Genomic DNA, 23350 nt, shown 5'->3' on the forward strand with positions numbered 1-23350 from the left:
AAAATTAAAGGGGTAGACACATTAATTCATTGCCTCATGATAATAAAATTTATTTTATCCATTTTCCTTTCCTTGCAATATGCTCCATCTAGTTAAAAAACATTTGGGTTTTTTCTGTATACCAAGGATAATAACTGCATTAGACAGTAGAGTACAGTACATGAAATGAGCCTTAATCCATAATCTAGATGAATTTCTGTTATAGTTTTGATGAGAACATGTGAGATTTTCTCATAAAGTTATTGAATTGGTTTTATTTCTATTTTGCTGTATATTTACCAAGTTTTTTATTGGCTTAAAGTGTTAATGCATGTACTCGTGCAGATAAAGAAAGTGACATCAAGGTAACAGTTTGATTTGTGTGTTAGTTTGTTGATATCATTAAAGCATTGAACTTTTATATTGATTTGAAAGTTAAAGAAATACATTTCTTCTCCTTGCTGTAGGTTTGGGGTGAAACAGTTACATGGGATGAAGAACGTTTAAATGATGGATCTCAATCAGTGTCGCTGCTGATTCATGTCGTCAATGGTAAATCATCACAGAATAACTGTGAGGAGTTACAACATATCCTGGGAGCTTTCTACTTGTTGGGTGAGCTACAACGACGGATTACAGGACTTGGCAAGAATCTTATGAGGCATTTCTTTGGGTAAGTTGCAAGTTAGAATTTTGAAACCCAAGTGAATGAAACTGTGCTCTGTTAACATTGGCAAATCTTTTAAGAATTTTTTTATTTATTTCTTGCTCACAGTCCAGTTCACAATCACAGCCTGTTTTAATTTCTATGTTCTTGCATTATTGTAGACTTCATAGATATTTGGGACTTTGTTGTGGAAGGGAACATCATAGAATACTGTATATCTGTTACATTGGTAAAATTGGATGAATGACAGTGAATAAAAGGAGTGTGTTTACTCTTGGTTCCGGCCAACCTGTACAGTATTTATTACAACAGGAAAAGGCTTGAAAGAGGGAAAGAAAAATTATTTATGATTATTTTTATGAAAAGAACTCTTGCATCATTCATTATGTTCGTCTTATTCCAAATCCTTGTCTTGCTCTGTAAAGTAGGACCTAAACAACCTCAAGGATGCCTTTTTGTCACATTTAGGCAATTATTTTTAGTTTCTTTGTATTTGGAATGACATTTTCTTTCATGAAGCCTTGTCTCTTACATCCATTTTGCTTTGCGCTGATACCACATTCCTTGGCTGTTCACCTACCTTACTTATTTGTTGTCTTATTTCATTCCATCCATACCCTATACCTGTAGTTGTCTATTGGTAACATAATTATTTTGAATCCTTAATGTTTTATATTTATCTGTATACACCTCATTATTTTTTATACTGAAAGTTCTCTTTCTACCAAACCTCTAAATTTTTTCTTCCTTGCTATCTATCTTTTATTTTTTGTAACTTCTCTCCATTTTGTGTGGGATGGATCAAGAGGTACAGAACCCACAGAGGGAAGGAAATAGTAGGAGAAACAGGTACGAAACAGAGGTATGAATTGAGAGGCTAGGGTAGAGATAAGTACTGTAGAAGTATTCCAAAAAACCTTTATCAGTCATCGGTGTCCTCTTATTCTGTTTGTTCCTTGGTTTATATAATTTTATTTATTAATTTTGTATTTACAGTATTACCCCTCTATACTGAACTTCTATACTGTACATCTACTGAAATTCATTATATACTGAACCCCTCCTCAAATATCTCAAATATAGTGTAATCCAATGGTCTAATGTGACTTAGAAGTAAATCAAATATAATATAAAACTATAAAATAAGAAAAATGAGGAGTGGGAAGTTACTGTAATTCTGTGTGGGGGAGAAGGTAGGTAAGGCAGTTGGGATGGTTGAACTCTACAGAAAATTCCACTCCCATTGCTGGAGGCTCAGTCACCCCTGCGACTCTGTTAAATCATCATTATGTAATTTCACCATAACCCCCATATTATTTAGGTTCATTTGGTGCCTGGTTAATAAAAAAAAAAATCATAAAATAATCAGTTTCCACGACAGAAGAAAATCCATGCTGAAACTCCTATGAATTATTGTGTCATATAACTCATAGTAAATTCCTGGTGCTCTGTTTACATACTGGTAGTGGAAATAGCTGAACACGAAGCCAGCCAGGGAAGGAGTTGTTTATCTAGTACAGGCATACAACTTCTTTTTGTACAATATCTATGTTATTATATTTTTTTATTTACTCTACTGTACTGTTATGTATAATATTTAGTGTTTATTTAAGTCTTGTGTTACCAAGCTATATTTTATATAACAGAAACATCCAGTATTGTGATAATTTATCTGGACTAAATTTACTGAACTTTTTCACATCCTTGTACTGTACAGTACAGTAAGTTCTCGCTTAACGTCGGGGTTACGTTCCTGAAAACGCGACGTTATACGAAACGACGTTAAGCAGATCATTTTTCCGTATAAGCAATAGATAAATACAGTGGTCCCTCGGTTAACGAAATTTCGGTTTACGAATTACCTCCCATAAGGATCTTTAATTCGGTTAACGAACAAAACTTTGATTAACGAAATCCTTACAACAAATACGTTTTGTTGTGAGCATGAGCTGATGCTCCTCCTCCGTTGAAGTTTGCTCCTCCTCCGTTGTTGTTTGCTCCTCGGCTGCCGGCTGTTGTGAAGAAGCTGCTTCTGCCGTCTTGTGACGAACAAATGAATCCAGTGTTGACTGCTTGGTACTGCTTCTCGCCATGGTCCTCGTGCAACAGGGCTATGTCGTATCGGTAGACGCGCGACTTCCGTTCTCATTTGTATATTGTCGCAGGTTGTGGGACATATTTGGATAATTTCTGCAGCCTCTTTGAGTTAGCATTCGTGGGGTTTGGTGTGATGTCTTCAGCAGGACTGTGGTATTGCAGATCTTGGTGAAACTCTTCATATGAGATTTTGAGACGTCCTCAATATACTCGATTCCATCTCCAAACTGAAGATATCCCTATTCCCATTCATTCATTGATCATCTTTCTTGAAACCTTATTGTGGGTGCGATGGCCTATTCTGGATCGTGGTGTTTCCATTCCTTGATGATAAACAATCCTTGAATCGATGACCTTTAGGTGCAATTCCACTGTTGTGTTAGGAGGCAGAAATACAACTTTTACATTGTCATGGAAGTCGTCGAGATTGGGAGGATGAACTGGAGCATTGTCAACGATCAGAAGAATTTGAAAGTCAAGGTTCTTGTCACAGTATTCCTTCATTGCAGGGAGAGCGTAAATGTTTAATCACTGGCTAAATATGGCGCCGGTTATCCATGCCTTTTTGTTTGCCTTGTAAATGACAGGAAGGTAATCCTTAGAGTAACCTTTCAGGGCCCGTGGGTTCGCAGCACGAGAAATCAGCATAGGTTTCAGCTTGAAGTCGCCGGCAGTGTTCGCGCCAATCAGCAGCATCAAACGGTCTTTTGCCGTTTAAAACCTGGTTTCTTTTCTCCTCCTTGGAGATATAGGTCCTCTCAGGCATCCTCTTCCTGGATAATCCATTTGAATTCTGGCGGGAATGTCTCGGCAGGAACCGTATCTGAACTGGCAGCTTCACCAGTCATCTTAATATTTTGGAAGTTATACCTCGCTTAAATCGTTGAAACCAACCTCGGCTGGCTGTAAAGGTCTCTTGTTTCGATCCTTCACCCTCTTCTTCCTTTATGTCGTCAAACAAGGATCTGGCCTTATGCTGGATAACCATAAGGCCTCAGGTGCATTGCGTTGATTCTGGTCCTTCATCCACATAGCCAGCATCTTTTCCACTTTTTCCATCACAGTACTTCTAGTATGAGTTGTTTTAGTTGCACTGAGAGTAGTACCACTTCCAGCACCAACCTTAATCTTGTCAGCGTTGGTCCGGATAGTACGCATCGTTGTGGGGATTAGACCAAGCACAGCGGCTTTGTCCACAACACATTCCCCTTTTTCTAATCGGGTTAATACATCCATTTTCGTAGAAAGGGTAACGGTCTTACGTTGCCTCTTCACTGCACTCGCATCAGTAGCAGTTGATGGGCACTTGGAAGCCATTTTGAATGGTTATAGCAGTTTTAGAGCAAAAGCACTTAAGCACACACGAATGATGTGAAGTCGTAACAGAGACTGGCTTGGCATCGCTTGGGGATGCTGTTACGTTCCGTGAGTGAGGGCATCGTGCCGAACCGAGAGAGCGTAGCGCGGCCAGACAAGAGAGGGTGATACGCCGTAGAAAGAAGTCCGTGACCACGCAAAAAGACGTAGTATCGGATCATCGGGACATTAAATGAATTTTTAGTCTCTAAAGTTTGGCGACGTAGTACCGAAACAACGGTAAGCGGGACGACGTTATACAGGGATGCAATGTACTGTATACCGAACAAAGTTCACGATAGGACGAGTTTTTTAGTTTGTTTTATACCAAAAACTCCCAATACAGTATTAAAATGGCTGCTCACCAATTATTTCGGTATGGAGAAGTGATACTGTACAGAATTTTTTATTTATTTATTTATTTATTTTTATTTATTTATTTTTTGCTATAGAGAATTCACTTTCAAACTTTCTTTATTCCTTTTCATTTGTTACCCAAACAAATCTTATTATTCTCTGCTCATATACCCTACTGTACTGTATATATTATCTTCTCAGTCAGTGTATATGTTATGTATTTTTATTTTGTTTTGTTTTGGTTGGCCTGTTTGTAAGTTATTTCGCAAAATTACCAATATGCATGCCGTGAATTTTGCAAAATAACTGATTTTGCCCCCAAAAATTAACATATATAATCCTTTCCCCATATTTCTCTTCATCTCACATCAGTATTACACATCTACATTCATCTGTTTACTTGTAATAATGCAACTTTCCAGTAACTTAGCATTTTGACTTCAGCTTGTGAATTGTTAAGTTTAGCTAAACCTTCTGCTATGTTTTTAAGTTGAAGATGACATGTTTAAGTTCAAAGTTTTTCTTGGTGTTACAGTATGTGAAGACTGCCACTTATTTCATAATATTAATGCAAAAAATACAGAAAAAAATTTCTTTACATATTATAGACCCATCATCAGCAGTAATGCTGCTGTGAAGGTAGTTGAGCGCAGTGATGGGTATTCAATCAAAGTTACTCAGCCAAAAGGACCTGAAGAAAAAGCTTCTGCAATCCTAGTTTTTGGGCGCTTACAACAGGTTTGTAATTCACATCATAAACAGTCCTGACTTCATATTTGACAATGCGATATGACAGTTTCAGTTGTTTAGGCTTTGTACAGCCTCTTATTGAATTCTCTTGATTTTCTGTTGTCTTTCCTATGCCTCTTTTTGTGTTTTAGATTTAGGGAAACAGAAACCTAATGAAATCCTTTTCTTTCAGACATTTCTCATGCTACATAAAAGCCTTCTATGTATCAAGGTTCACACAGATAGTGCAGATGGCAATGAAGATGATGAAGGTTTATCATTAATGCAACTACTTGGTAAGGAGGTAAGCTGATAAAAATTCTGTCAATAAGTCACATTATAAATGTTTTATTTTATACAAAAGAGTCAAAAGACGTGGAATTCTTCACATATCATGGTTACATGTTTCGTATCAGTCCTCCAGACATACCTTGTGCTCCATCATTTAAATCTTCTACCAGTTACAGAAGCATTATATTCTTTGGTTGTCTGTTCATATGCTAATGCCATTGGTTTCTATTCTGATGATTGATCTTTGCAACTGATGACCAAAATTATTATCATATTGAAATTGTAGATTCCTCCCGTGGTTCCCACGCCACATTAACATATTCTCATGGTTTTATGAGTTTGTACCTTAGTTGTCCTCTTATTGGTTAACAGGTTTCTCATCATTATCTTTTCCATTTAACACTCAGTAGGCTAACATATTTGAACCAAGGATGCCTCCAATAGTTCCTCAGGAGTTAGACCTGATTAAATTATGATCAAAGCTCATAATGTTTATATCTTTCCTGGTACATGGTACATATTCTTCACTCAGAGTGGTTCATTGAGCTTTCTGTATGAAGAGCTCCATAATACAAACTGTATAATTTTTAGTCAACAATCTCTCTTCTCTTTCTCTTCGCTGCAGTGTTGCTTCACTCTCTTTCTTTTACAGGTACTTTAACGGGCAGTGTTCGGTGGATTTGGCATCCTGTGTGCAGTGGGCTCGTAACTCTCGTCTTGCCCGCGGTGCCCACCGTTTCTCTGTGAATGTCGGTCACATGAGAATAACCCGTTATAGTACCTCCTTCTTTCCTCACACAACCAAACTGTGGAATGCTCTGCCTTCTTCTGTGTTTCCATACTTATACAATCTGTCTCACTTTAAAAAGCTGGTTTTCCGGCATCTTCGTGGTGTAGATTAACACAGTATAACCTTTTTCTTCTCTATTTTCAATTTCCTTCTGTTCTTATTTTTTTGCCCCCCAGGCCCCGTTGTGGGTCGTTTGACTTGTGCCCGGGTTAGTTAATTCCCGTAAAAAAAGAAAAAAATTTAGCCAGTCCCAGTATAAAGGAGATTTTTGTGCGTTACTTTGTTGTTACCTAAAATAACTAGAAAATCTCTTTCCAGATCGGTGAGGAATTCACTGAATTGTTGATTAAAGAGTGCCTAGCAGAGGCAGTACCTTGTAGCAGAGCACAACTGGATGAATATGAAGAAGTAAAACGTGCTACTGAGGATTTCCAACAATTTCTTAGTGGAAATGGTGAGACTTTTGGCTTTTCTTTTGGACTAATTTATAAAAATTTAATATTTTACAAAGTACAATACAGTTATTTTATGTGAATTCAGTGAATTTTAGACTTTGATTTTACTTGAGTATTATCTTCTAGATATATTAGACTATTTTGTCCTTCAAATGTAATAAATGCTTTTAACCTAAAGCTTGAATATTCAGTATATTGCATGTGCTCTGAACCCACATTGTTTAGACTTTATTTCTTAGTGGAAGTAATTCTAGAGATGATCAACACCCAGAATATCAAGAAAACTCATGCATGTAATATTACTTTAAATGTCATAGAAGACATTGCTGTATTGCATTCCACTGATTAGATTTGAAGTTTAATCAAAACATAATATTGTACACTTAGGGATATGTTTTGTATATACAGTTAGTCCTCGCTTTACGTCTGGGCTACGTTCCTAAAAACACGACATTATACGAAACAACATTAAGCGGATCAATGTTCCCCATAAGAAATAGATAAAATATGGGAGTTACATTCCTGAGCCTCCCTTTGCCCCATGAAATACAGTACATATACAGAAAATCATTGCCATTTCTATAGTAAATAGTGCATGCATATACAACTACTAAGTTTGTATTGGTACTCACTGATGGGTGGAGGTGGTAGAGTGAGTGTGTGGTGGGTAGTGAAGCAGAGGAGGGGGTTGGCAAGAGGGGAGGAGTATGGCGGTAGCGGAGGAGGAGGGTGGGAGAGGAGGCGGAGGTGAGTCACTAAGACGGCGCCGAGCCGAGAGAGCGTAGTGCGGCCAAACGAGAGAGGGTGATGCGCCGTAGAAAGTAGTCCGTGACGACGCAAAATGACGTAGTATCGGATCAGCCGGGACGTTAAATAAATTTTGGGTCTCTAAAGTTTAGCAACGTAGTACCGAAACAACCTTAACCGGGACGACGTTAAGCGTGAACATACTGTATTGGATTTTTTTAACATCTTATGTACAGTAGCTAAAACAACTATCTGTGCGGGTGGGGGTCGATATGCTCTGAAATTTTATGTGTGACTAGTGACAGCCCTCATATATTGTTTCCCACAAAGTATGCACAGATAGTTGTTTTAGCTATTGTATATACAGTATTTAAATTGTCCAAAGAGTTTCTAAAAATCTCTTCTTATCTGTTGGTTCATGATTTTCATGCTCCATGAACATAGACAGACAACTTTAAACTTCTTAGTGATATAACCTGTATTAATATTGGCATTTTTTTTTACCATGTTATTGCCTTAAGGTAACCAAAACAGTACTATAGTTAGAATGAAGAACAATTTATATTGAGGCAAGGCAACAATTAAACCCTGTCTCAGTGGCCTGTCTTATTTCTGTGCCACTTTGAATATCCATTATATTCTTTGATTACTGTATTTTGGATAAAGTTGAGCATACCCGGTAGTCAAAATATAAGAAAAACTGTCAACCTATGTGTAGGGACTTGAGTTACTGTACTAATATAATAAAATCATATTAATTTAATTTGGTGTAAAGAAACGAGAGCTGACAAGAATGTTTTTTGGAGTTTGGTCGTATGAATGCTCATGAGAGAACTCTTCTGGCTGTGTAGAGGGTAGATCAGCAGCTTACCTCTTCCACCATATGAGGTTGAGTAATGAGCATTATCCATAGTGTACATAAGGCCTCTCCTGCCACATTCACTTTAATTCCCAGGCTGGTGTTTATCAGTCCTTGCACCTCTCATTATCTCTCTTGGATTTAAATGAAATGAACAGTTTATGTTACTGCTCCCAGATCTTTGCTTCACCACTTGAATTTCTCAGTTTGATTAGTGTTTTGATCGTAAAAAAATATTTGTGAAATTTTAAAATTGTTTGATTTGTTGTAAAAATATTTTGGTAATAGGAATGATTTTTGCAGGGTTCTATAATGCACAAGACAAATCTATAATAGAATATGCAGCCAATGTTGATGTTGTCTTTAGCAATAAGGCCTGTGCACACATACTGGAGCAGGCACGGGAGATGATGAAGAGACCTATACATGTTACAGTGTGTGTTACTCCATTAGAACCAGATGGTGGTCTTATTATACAGGTATCTCAAACTTATGTTAACTTATATCTAACTTTAAAATTTTTACTGAACTTGTAAGATGTTATATAAGTATCTTTCAAACTTCAGTTAACTTTTTATAATACACCCTGTACTGATAGCTCTGAAACTGTGGTCAACATTTTTATTATGCAAAAACCTCTCTCTTTACTTTAAAGGTATATGATGGTTTAGTTAACCTTGATTTTCAGATTTGTATGGGCTGTAAAGGGTGTATGTTAGAAATGTTCAATAAGTAGTAACCTCATATCATAAGAAAATGGAGTATTCATGAGCTAGGACGTGTCATTAGATACTGTAAAGGCAGTACAGTACAGTAGTTGACTCTAAGGGAAATGGGGAAGAAGTCAGTGAGTGCATAAGTTTGTCGATTCAGTTTATGCTGTAGACCAATAAAGAAGAATGCTAATCTTACAATTCTAAATATGTATTAATTTTTTTTTTTTTGTCTGATCATGAGTTGTTCATGATTGAAATTGTGTTAGAGATAGTAATTTGTAAAACCAACTTATCCAACAGTTAAAACAGAATTTATATTACACATGGTATATATGATTGGTGAATGATGTACAGTGGTCTCTGATCTCTGCCACAGCTGTTAGATGTCTCATTAGGTTTGTGATCCCTAGTCCTTCAGTGTCTGTGTACTTCCCTTCACTGTGCTTTTATAAACTTAGTGCCATTATCTCAAATTCACTGTATACCAGACCATAATACCTTGTTGCTCCACCAGAACTTTCTTATCTACTGCCCTCATTAGTTTATGTATCTTAAGCAACTGTACAGTATTTCCTTACCATGTACAATCTTATAATCTTACATACCATACCTTAAAGCTCACTCATACACATTCCTGCAGGATGAAACTGGCCAAAAGCTGGTGAAAAGCACTTTGAGACTGGAACAGCTACTTGCAGCAAAGACCTTTAATCTTCCCAAATGTCAAATTAGGTAAGTCACAGTTAGAGAGAAGAAATGACAGCAAATGAAACTTTTAGTTGCTTTTGATGATCCATTATCATGTTTATACCCAGGGCTGTGGAGTCGAAGACAAAACCTTCGACTCCGACTCCTCAAATTTTTATGCTTCCGACTCCGACTCCTTGGCCTATTTGTAACAACTATTTCTACCATCCTAATTGTAATTTGTATGTTGTAACCTGCCTAGGTAAAAAGTAAAACACCGTGGCTATACTGCTACAGCTTTATTAATGATCTGGACGATATTTAAGAACTACAAAAAGATGATAGGCTTGACTTTCAAAGTTTCAATCAAAAGAAAAATAAATTTATTAAGAATTCAAGATATTAACTAGAAAACACCATTTACATGTATATCTAAAAGTTCGATCTCAGCATATGAATTTTGTTTAAGCTCATAATCTGATGTGGATCTAAATGATGATCCTACAATTCCTTTTAAAGTAAAGTTATATATTTATGTACATTAAAGAAATGAATACCTTATTAAGGAAAATGGATAAACCTTACATGATTAAGTTATTAAATTTGTCAGTCGTCACGGTCACACTACACTTGTCTCTGAGGGAAGGCTCGAGTCACGTGTAAGCAGGATGCCAACGTTTGCTTGTATTAAATTTTTCTTACTCATGAGTCATAACCAGCACTCTGTTAGTAGTTACTTTCATAGATTTTAATGTTCTTGAGTTTTGTCACTTTTATGTGTCCATGACGAAGGCTATTTTTTCCATAATAACCTTGAACAAGAGTCATGATAAGAAAATGTGCATTAAAAGTTGGATTTTGCATGTACCGGTATAGGCCCATAGGGCGCTGTTCTCCATGGCATAAAGGCCTAAATTGGTTTCCCTCATTATTATCCTCTAGGACAGGTCATTATAATATAATTCTCTGGTCACAATCCATTAATGTTCAATCCATAAAAGTGTTATATTATAAATAAGTATGAAAACACCAAACACACACAAAAATGAGAAATAAAATTAAGTATAGCACACCACGGGGCCTCGGAAAGAAACAACTACGACATTCGTCATATTGACATTACACTTGTCTCTGAGGGAAGGCTCGACTCACGTGTAACAGGATGCCAACGTTTGCTTGTATTAAATTATTCTTACTAATAAAAGGGGGTTCTGATAAGGCCATCCATAGGGATATAACAAAGTAATTAATTCCTTTGGACTATTAATCTGTTATTTACCCATCCAAACATACACTAACTCCTTTATAATGTTAATTACAATAAAGTTATATAAAGTAAGGGTTGCCATTTCTGGTTAGTAAAATACCGTGCTCCTCAACGGACAGTATTGCGGTCCCTATCTCTGCCTATCTATCTATCTATCTACCTACCTATCTAAGCAATGCACCACTTTATCTATCTATCTACGTTAGATATATATAGGTAGATAGATAAAATTGTGTAATAGTACTGCACTGTACACATGATAATTTGAAAATATATTTAGTATATATAATTTGCACATCAATAAAACTCTTTCAATCCTTATCTATAGAGAAAGCTCCCACTGAAGTTCTGAACTGTCTTAGAGGTTGTATGATAGAATAATAGATGTAAAAATGTGAAGTAAGTCAGAGGAAATTGCTAAGCTACAAATTACTCTGTGATTTATATTAGCATTACATTATCAAACTACACGCAGGATGGCAACTGTTCCTGCAGTTGACTAAATAAAACCAGAAGTTTCATTTTTTTTCTATCAACCCTCTTATAGTGAGCTGAAGGGATTTAATATAATTAAATAATGGAGGGAAATACTCAGATACTAATACTATTACTAAGCTCGTGAAGAAAATGGCAATTCAGTGCAATCAAGATTCAGCTGGAGTCGGAGTCTGGACAATTTTACCGACTCCGACTCCGACTCCACAAGCCGAAATTTCCTCCGACTCCTCGACTCCGACTCCACAGCCCTGTTTATACCTGTATATAATACACACATACATACACACATACACATACAGTAGTACTTCGATACACCGGACTAATTTGGGCAAACCCCAGTCATGAAAATGGGAAAGTGAAAAAAGCTAATCTGTTTCCTGGAGACAACACTGCTCATCTGGGCTGTTTAAAGAAAATCAGTTTTTGCTATAATGTTATTACTGCACTTCAACAAATAAGGTCTTAAAGTGCATAACAAGGTAATTAAAACACTATTACATCAACGATAAAAAAATGAGACAGAACTCTTGTTGGTTCAAATGAGACACAAGTGGTTGTTGTCAACTTTCTTCACCAAGACGATTGTTACGTGCTTTAAGTGCTATAGAATGTAAGTAACCACAGAATTTTCCTTATGAATGAAGACAAAACTGTATACTGTACAATATTATAAAGATAAAAATATGAGTGTAGGGGTATATTGTGTGTGGAAGATAGGAGTGTAGTACAGTATCTGGAAGCAGTAGGGGAGGTGGCTCTCCCCCAAGATTGCTTTAATACGTCTTTATACAATTTCACTATAATTCTCGTATCATTAAGGTTCATTTGGTGCTTCGTAGATAAAATATTATCGTAAAGTAATAAACTTTCCCGAAAAGGAATCCCACGTTCATCACCATGAGTCATTTGTTTGCAAAGAGCAAACAGCTGATCAGCAAGTCCCCCACCACTCATGCTTACCACAACATCTGTCTTCAGCAGTTAGTAGATTAGTACTGTTGTCTATTTATCATAACTTAATAAATATATTGTATGTTTATCAGCACTTAATAATATTTTAAGTGTATTATGCAGGGGCAGATCCAGGGGGGTCCAGAGGGTCCCCCCCCCCTTTTTATCAGAAATTCCAATACTTTTCTTTAATGCAGTATTGTATTGTACTCTGACGTTTATGAATAGTAAAAAGTAATTACTATTGACCTCAGAATATCTCTTAATATCAAGTGCACATGGCTTCAAAATGGCCTCAAAATGCCCATGATGTTGGTCAGATTTAAAAAAATTATGTGGGGGCTTACAGCACCCCACCTAAACCCCCTAGCTGGGTGGGCTCAGCTCACCATGTTCCCACACCCACAACTTTTTGGACCCCCCTCCTTTTATATATATATAATATATATATATATTATATATATATATATATATATATATATATATATATATATATATATATATATATATATATATATATATTATATATATATATATATATATATATATATATATATATATATATATATATATATATATATATATATACATATTATATATATATATATATATATATATATATATATATATATATATATATATATATATATATATATATATATATATATATATATATATATATATGTATATACTGTATATATATATATATATATATATATATATATATATATATATATATATATATATATATATATATATATATATATATATATATATATATATATATATATATATATATATATATATATATATATATATATACACTGTATATTCCTGGATTTTCCCGTTGTGCATCTGCATATTCCCAGGTTTATTTATTATTCAGTTGTCTCAGTGGACAAGTAGCCAATTCAAGCCATCATGCATCACTCAAAGGTAATAAATAATGTTGTTAGGAAGGTAATTCCATATCAAATACTATACAGTATGTTATAGTCACCCTGTTGTAAGTTGATTTGCTGAAGGCGCTCTCACGAATGTATCCTAAGTGAATACTGAACTTTCCAATAATTATCTTATCCTTTTATTTTCAAGTCAAATTACATATTGTATTTTTTCTATTATTGAAGTTGTTATAATAATTATGATGAATCATACACCATAAGAGGCTGACCATACAACAATATAATACTGAAACAATAAATAAACCTGATGCAGGACTCAGAATGAGACATCTGCAGTGTGATACCCAAGTACAGACTGCACGTATGAACACACAGACTGTCCAGACTGATGCTGGATTTTCCACTCTTTTTAATAATATTTCTGGAGAATAGAGGGGCGATCCAGAGCACCTCAGAGTTTGGATAAAAAAAACCTGGTGTATAGAGGTTCTTCTGTATATGTAAACCTTTTTAGTGATACTGTACTATCAAGCAAAAGGTGAGTATTTTTTAATGGATCCAGGAATACATTCTCCTATATTCCACAAAGTTAAGTTTTATTTTCACAGATTTAATTAAGACAGGTTTCTCAAGATCATAAATACTTGTTAAATTATAGGCTTATTATATTACTCAGATTTCGAATTTAATAAATATATTTTATAATGTGAGTTTAGTCACTTCAATTAAATCATACTCAAGCTTATAATATATAACATAGCCACTGAAGTTGTGATAATTGATCTGTTGCTGATATTCAATACAGGAGGGAGTAGACTTTCTAATAGAATGTTGAGGTTTAGGCATGTAGTCCATGTGTATTGTACATAGGGCCTCATCAGCTTGTGTTTAAATATATATGATCTTAGGGGTAGTTTCATTCACTAATATTGGCAGTGAAACATTAAGAAGAAAAACTGAGAAGAACATAGTATAACTTGATGTCTCTAACTCAGCAGTATATTTTTTATTCAGTTATTTGTTTTTATTCTTAAAAGTAAGTACCAGCACGTCCAAAATTTTAATACACTTCTCTTGAACCAGTGCATCTGTTTGTGAGTTAGTGGAATTGATATATAAAACAATGGATGAAGCATGTACCAGTTCACCCCAATATGCTGGAAGACTATTCTATACTGTTCGCAACATCCTGACGCTCTACTGCCACGTAGTACCCACGTCCCATGCCCACGAACTTGCTACGTTGCCACAACAAGCAGGCAAGTAACTTTTATTAGATGTACTATTTTTGTTGTTAACAAATTAAATCGTAGAGTAGCAGAGGAAAAGAAAAATAAGAGGGATGTGTAGAGGAATTGTTGACTTGACACTACTACTGTACAAGGGAGGTTGCAAATAATAAGAAATTTAACTGTTACATGGATAAATGGAAATTAAAGAAGTGATGGACAGAGTCTGACCAGGGTTTGCTGAGATGATATGGAGATATTGATAGAATGGGAAGTGAGATATTCATTAGAAAAATAAAAAAAATCAGAATTGAATGGTAGAAGGGTGAAGGAAGTCCAGCAAAGAGATGAAAGAATGGGGAGAAAGTAGGATGACAGATTAGGGGATGGACAATCCTAGAAGCAGCAGAGTACAGGAGTAATAAGGGAGGAGGACATCCAAGGGTTTCTGGGTATGTCACATTAGGTAGAGTGAATGGATGAAGGCGAGTGAAAAGAGCGTGTTTTTGTTCTTGATTGTGGGCCACCTGCTGTATAGTAAGAAAACCTTAGTATTAATAAAAAAAATAAAGGGGTATTACACGTTAGATGGGTTGATTTTGGTGGATTTGGATGCAATAAAGTTGGAAAAGGAATATCAGAAGGAAGATGTTTCATGTAATGGCTTCTGAAGCTCCTTAAAGAATAGTCTAATTAACACTAATGCTACACACTCACTTGGTTATTTGTCATGTGTTTGCATACTTGATGCTGTCCAACAAAATTTATTATCTTTTATTATTATCATTTAGCTGGTTAGATGCAGTCCTCTGAAAATGCTACTCTTGGCTAAAAGAAGTACAGTAACCTTTTTTCTTATTATTTTATATATTTTTTCATTTGGTTCCAGTAACATTGTACAGTAGTCCTACTTGTGATCTGCCACACATTCCTAGACTCACAGTATCCTTCAGTGAGACCAATTTTCCCATCACTTTACCTCTGTTCCCTTTTGATGCTTTCCTTTATGTAGGTTTCCACTTATGCATGCATTCCTCAGCATGTATTTTAAGTAAGATGTAAAGTAAGAATTAGCTAGAAATAGTAAGGCATATTGAGTAGATATCATTAAGTCATGATCATACAACTTACCTAAGATATGCTAGAATGAGCCTATAAATGACTTTTATACAGTTCACTCACTATGACTATACTTGAAGTTAACTTAAATTCTTGGGAGGACTGTGTACAATGAAGCCAATTCCTTAAGCAAGGGGAGTTCAAGAGCATGGTGTCAAAGGATATAGACGAAAGATATTGTAGTGAACACCAATTAAATTAAGAGTATAATATTCATGTGTGTATTTGTTAAATGTGTGATTTTTTTTTTATCATTCTCTAAAACTTAAATGTGTTAATTTGTTTCCTTTTATTTTTTCCTAATACCTGTAGTTAAATTCATAGCAGAACACTGATAATGAGTTATTTAGAGAGATAAATGATGTTGATTGACAAGAGAGTCTGTTGCACACTATTTCAGCCACCCAACACTGGTAAGGTAGAGCACTTGAGGGGGGGAGGGAAGGGGAATTAACTACACATAAAAATTAATTTTGTTCTTTTTTCTTTGCAGCGGTAGTGCACAATAACAGTATGTACCTTGCTCATCATGCACTCCTGTTGGGACTCCAATACAAAAATCGACTACCACAGGCACTCAGAGATAACACACTTACCACTGTTGATTTGGCCCAACAACTTCGAAAGATGGCAACTGCCACATTTTTAAAAGCTATGCAGGGACACCGTACAACCCTTATTGACTCCCTCAGAGACTCTGCTGGTTAGTGTTCTGTGTTGGTCTGTTAAAGATTAGTTTGAAATCCAGTGTATTTTATGACTTGACCATCTTTTATGTCTAGTTTTTCAAGTCAAATGGATCTCAGTCTAATCTAGGTGAGCCATTATGAGAGGCCCTTCATTATACCAATCACCTGATACTTTATATTTTGGTAGCTGTAGTGTGGGTACAGAACTGAAAAGATAAGTAATTGTTTTCATATAATAAGTAAGAGAATTCTCATGGTGTTGGAGAATGTATCTGTATAGGAAGATATGCCATAGGATTCAAGTCTAAAATTTTGTCAAGTTGAACTGTTAATATTTTTGTCTTGTACAGTACAGTATATGAGGCCTTTTCAGTATATAGTACTGTAATGTCTATTTTGTATAAAAAGGAGATTAGATGTTATCTTGGTTGCTTTTTTTGACTATACGAATGTAATTACTTTATAACGTCTTGTACCACAGGCTTAGACACTATTGGATGTGACACTAGTGGAGTAAATAAAGCACAGCAGGGTATGCGACAGGTCCTTCACCAGCTTCAATTATTACGTAGGGTGTGGCAGGATGTACTCCCCCATACTGTATACACAAAAGCCATGGGTAAGTATATTCAGGTGTGTTTTTCAAGACTTTTGCCAGGATTTTGATACCATTGATCATTTTGTGCAACATTTAAATTGTCATATGATTTTGTCCATATTACTCTTCTGTTATTTATAACTTGTATATTCAAATGCATATTGTGGTTGAAAGAATAAAATATTAGATTGGGTATGGATAATAATTTACTTTCTTTTTAAGTGTCTAAGCAGCTGATTTTAAAGGTAAAATTAAGAAAAAATAATGCTATAAAGATTCTACTTTTGATTGTGGCCTCCTGGTGCCATCGTGGCAGGGTGAGGCTTCCAGAAGTGACCAACTGTCTCTTTGACAGGCACATTGGTGGGGTCAGTAGTGGAGGAGGTGGTGACACGCGTTGTGAGCTTGGAGGACATTTCAGCAGATGCAGCTCTGGCGCTCATTAATCTTCTTAATCTCTTCAAGGATAATGTACCAGCACTCTTCCAGGTGAGAGCCATGTTGTGTGTGGTGTAGGTTATATGGTCCTCGGTCCCTAATTGGTTTTGACAGTATAACCCAATCATTAGGACAAGGGACCATTAGGATTGGGTCTATAAGGATCAAAGCCCATTGGGACTAAACCCATCATAACTGAATCTCAGTCTCAGTGGTTACCCTAGTGCTGGACCCCAGTTATAAATATTGGGTTAGGTTTGGGCCCATTAGGACTGAGACTCATTGATAAGTCACTCATTTGAATCTGTAAAGAATGATGTTTATAAGATCAAAAGGAAAAAATGATTTATGTAGTTGTTCATTTCATTAGCTTTTAAAAGATAATACAGTATGAGTCTTTCATTTTGGTTTCTGGAGAATTGAGGTTTCTTTGCCCTTTCAAAGTTGAAGAAACATCATTTGGTCTCATTCTTATTACACTGTGTGATGGGTAACCTAACACAAGTTCTGAAACTCAGCAGTGTCGCCTGGACCTGTTTTCATTGTTTAATTTTTTTACTTCCCTCCTATTTATTTACCCCTTTCCTGCTTGTTTGCTTTTAATTTTAACATGTTGAGGCAGTTATTACTCTTTTTACTTAAGATCTGACACAGAGCTAATCCTTTATGACAGACTCTTCTGCATATGATTCAGTCATTTTTGTTAGGTCTTTGACTGTTCACATATTTTGCTAGTAACTAGAACTTTTAAAGAATATTTCAATTCTGTGAGTTTGGAAGAAAAGATATGAGACATTAGCATGACTCACAAACCATGACTGGTTTATTACTTAAGATATTTACAGGGAATTAAGAACTTTTAAAGGAAAGATTACACTGCTTAGGTCAGTGTGCGAAATTTTAAAAAAGAGGAAAAGTAGTGGATAACCCTTATAATATTGAAGATAAAATAATCATTAGGGCTTAGGGAAAGTACTATTCTTTTATCTTATTATAATTTATTTTTAAATCAGCCACAAGAAAGCAGGCACTACACATGTAATAGACTGCCAGTCTACCTGGTGCCCAGCTTACTTATGTACCAAATATACATGATATTTATTTTTTTCATAGGTGGAGGGCGATGCAAGAACTAATCCAGGAGATGTAGTGCGACAAGTGCGGTTGTGGGGGAAATTCTGTGAGCTAATTGTCATTTTAGGAGCTAGTCTGCGGGACATTTTGGATAGATGGGCAGAGGGCAAAGGTCCTCTGGCCCATGAGTTCACCCCAGATGAAGCCAAGCAGCTGATCAGAGCTCTGTTCCAGAACACTGATCGCAGAGCTCAGGTCCTGGCCCGGATAAAATGATCATCAAATGTGTCCCTAAAAGTTTGACTTCCATTTTATAGAATCTTTAGTGATAAGAGTTTCACATATTTTTTAATATTTATACAATTACACTCTTTTCAGAAATTTTAGACTTGCTAAAAACTTTCTTGTAAAAGTAAAGACAACCATTTTTGACAAGCATTATAATTTTTTCTTTGTTTTTCATTGTTGGGAAAATTTTTTGGCATGCATTTAAAAGTTAAACCCAATATGCAACCAGACTAAATGGTCACAGGTAAGCCAGAGATATTAAAGGACTGCCTGCTATATCCCTGAATGACTACTCCTTGGTTAGGAGTGCTGGACTCTTGTTAAACATGGTCTGACAAGCCTCTGTGGCAGCTCAGTACAGTATTTTCTTCCATAATTCAACATGATTCATTTATGATTTTATTTATTTTTTATTTTATTTTAAGTGTTCAATATTTTTTTTGAAGCACATAAGAATGTCAAATACCTGTATGTCCCAAATTTTTTAAATCATAGAATAAACAAGTAAAGTCTCGGTCAGCATCGTGCTTCATATAATTGGTGGTGAATAAAAACTCTGGGCTTAACTGTAAGGACTCTTTATCTTATTATTCATTTATCTTTTGAACACGTTAAATGCTTTTTCTGAACAAAAAAGGATTTTTGCAAAAAAAATTGAATTATCAAAGAAAATATATTCATATGGACAATAGTTTGTGCCTTTTCCAGACCTGTGATACACTTGGTTGAATGAGGAAAAAATGAAATGTACGTATCGTACTGTACTGTATATATAATATAATAAATAATAGGAATGAAAATGCAATATTTTTTGACTAACCAAATGATCAAGCATACTGTTTAACATTTAATCAGGATAAAATCATTTCCACATATTGTACCTGTATCTAGGGTTAGTGAATACTGTATTGTATAATGAAAAAAGTAGTCGACTGTGATGCAATGACAGCCATCATTTATATACATGCTATTTCAACCAACTGATTTATTGTTGTACAGTATATACGTAATTTATCAACATTATTTTCTGAAAATAAGTATAATGTATTGCAGGTAATAAACTGGTTGGTTTTGATGGCCTCTGAAAGCACCACCATAGCAGTAAAATCATTTATATGGTGCATCTATGTCAGATGCTTGACTGATTATACATGTTACACAAAATTGAAAGGATACAAATTATTACAGTATTCCTACCCTGAAGCTGCAACCACCTCTTAGGAAATCCAACTTTCCCCAAATTTAGATATGGTGTGTTCTAGGTTTCTATTAGTTCTGTGTTCTGCCTTGTTTAGAACTTACGATGTCATCCTAAATCTGAATGTCTGCTTCGTGTTTTTATTTTTTAGGTATATAAGTAAAGTTTTTAGTTGGCAAGAGACATCTCACAAAGTCTTTATTTTAAAGTAGTGATGGTTTCATTGTTTCTTCCAAGTTTTCAACCATTTCTTATGAACCTTTTTTTTTTATTTGTCAGATATATAAATTTCCTCATGATTTTTCACAGACTTAATGAAATGTTAAGATTTGTTTGATATTAGTTATAAAAATGAAATCGGCAAAATTTCTGATTAATAGTGGAGTATTCTACTAAAAAAAGACAATTAATCAAAATGTATGTATGGATAAGGTGCTTGTGTATAGTGTTGCAAAAGAAAGTACTGTAATGTAGGTATAAAAAAGAAATGGAAGCAGAAAATTCTGAGTGTGATTAGTTGGTGAATCATCATTGATTTAAAAAGAACAATAAAAGAAAATTTGTATGGCTCAGCAGTGAACTATGTTAATACAGGGTAGTTGTTGTGACAGCCAAGTAGCTATTCAAGTACCTGTACAATTAAATTAGGTAAATTTACTGAGAAGTTGGTATTGAATTTAGAGAATGGGTAAAGTGAGAAAAGGGAGTTATACAAAAGACTGGGTAAAGGTTGCAAGGGTATGTAGGGAAAATGTGTACAGTATGGCTACAAGAAAGGTAAAGAGGAGTAGATGAAGATAAGAGAAAACTGGAAAGATTGTGTGTAGATAGTCATGTTTTTTTATTTTTTATGGGGATTAGTCCACCTTGGTACAGGTTCACCAACTACCATTGGGGCCTGAGGGGGTTGAAAAAAAGGAACCAAAAGTATATACAGAAATGGAAAAATAAAACAAGTCAAGAGTGAGAAACAATATGGTATATGTTGTGTTGTCAATATTAAGAGAAACAATTAAAACCCTGCAATTGTGTGTAAATGAAGCAGTAAGTCAGATAAGCAACCTGGGACTTGGTCACAATTTTTGTCATATCATATAGCAGCAGGGTCTACCATTAGACAACACATTATGCTTCCAATATCTTCCAGGATGGTAGTACCTCCCTGTTTATGGCGACCTGTGGTGTAATGGTCAGCATGCTCGCCTCGCAAGCAAGCAAGCGGACCTTGGTTCGATCCCCAGGCAGGGCAAAACTATGGGCAAGTTTTTTTATGCCATTTGCCTCTGTTTACTCAGCAGTAATTGGGAACCTGGATATTAATCGATTTGCGGATCGTGTTCCGGGGTAATGGTTAGCCAGTGCAGTTGACGAGTTGTCTGGTATTCTCGGACTAGGTACTCCTCGACTTACGACCACCCGGTCATACAACCGCCTCAGTCGTACAAAAATTATAAATTACGTATTTTCGAGTCCCGACGTTAGTGATTGCGCTGTGTACTGACAAATTTTTTTTTGTAATCCCCTTTAAAATGACTGGCAAGCGTAAAAGTGAGAGTTCTCGTGGTGCTAAGAAGAAAAAGAGACCCCCGTTTTAGATTTTCTATGTACTGGTATTATTTTCGCATTTTCCACTTACGACCTGGTCGTCGGTCCCTAACCCCATCGTAAGTCGGGGACTGACTGTATTTGTTGACACTGGGTCATGCAACTCATTCACTCAGGGTGTGGTTGTTGTGTTGGCGACAGCTTCTACACCTGAAACAAATTCACGCCTAGGTGGCCCTTGGGCTGGCCATCCTCGTTACACGAGAGGCAACCATTTTTACCTCCCAGTTTGATAGTTTCCTACTACTGTATAAAACACCCTTAATTCATGAAAAAAAGGCTTTGCTAACCTAGAGGTTGTATGGTATAACACTTATTGCACATGTGGCATTGTAAGTGGTCTTGGCTGATAAACTTGAGTTCATTATATCTGTCTTTGCTGTATGTTCTGTGTATAATTGGTGCGATGTACTGTATTACTGTACTGTACTTATGACTCAATCTGAAGCCAGTGATAAGAGATGTGGGGAAAATCTTAAGTGTGCACTGTGTAATTTGCTTCATTTCCCATCCCATCCCATCCCTTGTGCAAACGACATCAGAAATCTACACATCCATCATTACATTCTTACTAGATCCTTGTTACTGTAGTTAAATTGTGCCTGGTAGGTTTACATACCATAAGTGGCACAAAGCTTGTCTTTGGTTCCTTGACCAGGTGCAGAGTACTGGTATTTTTTATTTACTTTTTTGTTTGGTGAAAGAAACTGGTGTTTATTTAATCCTCCATTGCTCCTGATGAGTTTATCCATCATGGGTCTTGGTTTAGTACAGGAGAAAACCCAGTGAAAGTGGGAAAGTTTGCAATATTTGGTGGTGTCAAACTGGATAATACCCTTTCACATCTGACCTGAAATTGAACCCCAGCTGCATACTACCGCAGTACCACTGACTGCCTGTACAGTACTTGATACTGTACACCCACCTCTCGTTTTATGCGGGGGTTACGTTCTTGAAAACCACCGCTTAATTAAAAATCCGTAAATTAAACATAATTTCCCCATAATAATACATGTAAATGGTACAGGTTAGGGGAACAATCATATACCGCACAGTATGAACAGTGCTCTCACTTAAAACAAGCTTGCGGCCAACCTCCGACACACGCTCTCCTCTCTGAAGGCGGGTGATCAAATTTAATTTTACGTCCATTGCTAATGTTTTTCGTGCCTTTTTAACTTTAGGCGCCCCAGAGGAGACAGATGGACGTTTTCCAGACATGCTCAATGGGAATACAGCGTTTAACATTAAAAAGGTACGTGATAAACACACAATGCAAATGAGAGCACAGAGAAAAACTTATGCTGGTGTGAACTGAGACAACGATACGCTGGAAGCTTGCTGGACGTCGTCACAGTTGTTGTACAGAATACTTCATTATCATCATTATCTTCATCATTAGTAGTAATAATTATTTAAATTATTATTATTAATAATATTAAAATCGTTGATGATATGACTGCGACTTTAGAGTAATAACTTACAAGCACCTCACCAGGCATCACACGCAACTATGCGCGACAAATTTAAACTGTCTTGACCGCGTTATTTAAAAAATAGGTGCATGTAAATTAGCTTTTGGTATTAATTGAACAATCGCGTTATTCCAAAAAGGCTTAAATCAAATGCGCGTAAAACGCGAGTTACCTGTACTGGCATGTCAGTCACTGTATTGTGGCGTATCGGGAACATGTGAAACATCGGTACTGTACATGTATATAATTTTCATAATTCATGTAAAAAGGAAAAATAAAGACATAC

At 35.8% G+C, this 23350-nt stretch overlaps 1 protein-coding gene across 1 annotated transcript in view; it reads left to right on the forward strand.

The window, feature by feature from the left end:
* LOC121855928 (centromere/kinetochore protein zw10 homolog) overlaps positions 1 to 19591 on the forward strand; it is a 30243-nt gene extending 10652 nt beyond the window's left edge. Inside the window, exons 6-16 of the mRNA XM_042351136.1 lie at positions 447 to 652; positions 5065 to 5194; positions 5379 to 5489; positions 6585 to 6720; positions 8631 to 8806; positions 9684 to 9775; positions 14435 to 14610; positions 16193 to 16402; positions 16870 to 17007; positions 17342 to 17475; positions 18538 to 19591. Of these exons, the coding sequence (XP_042207070.1) occupies positions 447 to 652; positions 5065 to 5194; positions 5379 to 5489; positions 6585 to 6720; positions 8631 to 8806; positions 9684 to 9775; positions 14435 to 14610; positions 16193 to 16402; positions 16870 to 17007; positions 17342 to 17475; positions 18538 to 18774 (1746 nt within the window). The 3' untranslated portion in view covers positions 18775 to 19591. The remainder of the gene's footprint in view (positions 1 to 446; positions 653 to 5064; positions 5195 to 5378; positions 5490 to 6584; positions 6721 to 8630; positions 8807 to 9683; positions 9776 to 14434; positions 14611 to 16192; positions 16403 to 16869; positions 17008 to 17341; positions 17476 to 18537) is intronic.
* The last annotated feature ends 3759 nt before the right edge of the window (positions 19592 to 23350 follow it).

Source organism: Homarus americanus, unplaced genomic scaffold, assembly GCF_018991925.1.
Source record: "Homarus americanus isolate GMGI-L3 unplaced genomic scaffold, GMGI_Hamer_2.0 scaffold19117, whole genome shotgun sequence".
In the NCBI taxonomy this organism is placed as follows: Eukaryota; Metazoa; Arthropoda; class Malacostraca; order Decapoda; family Nephropidae; genus Homarus; species Homarus americanus.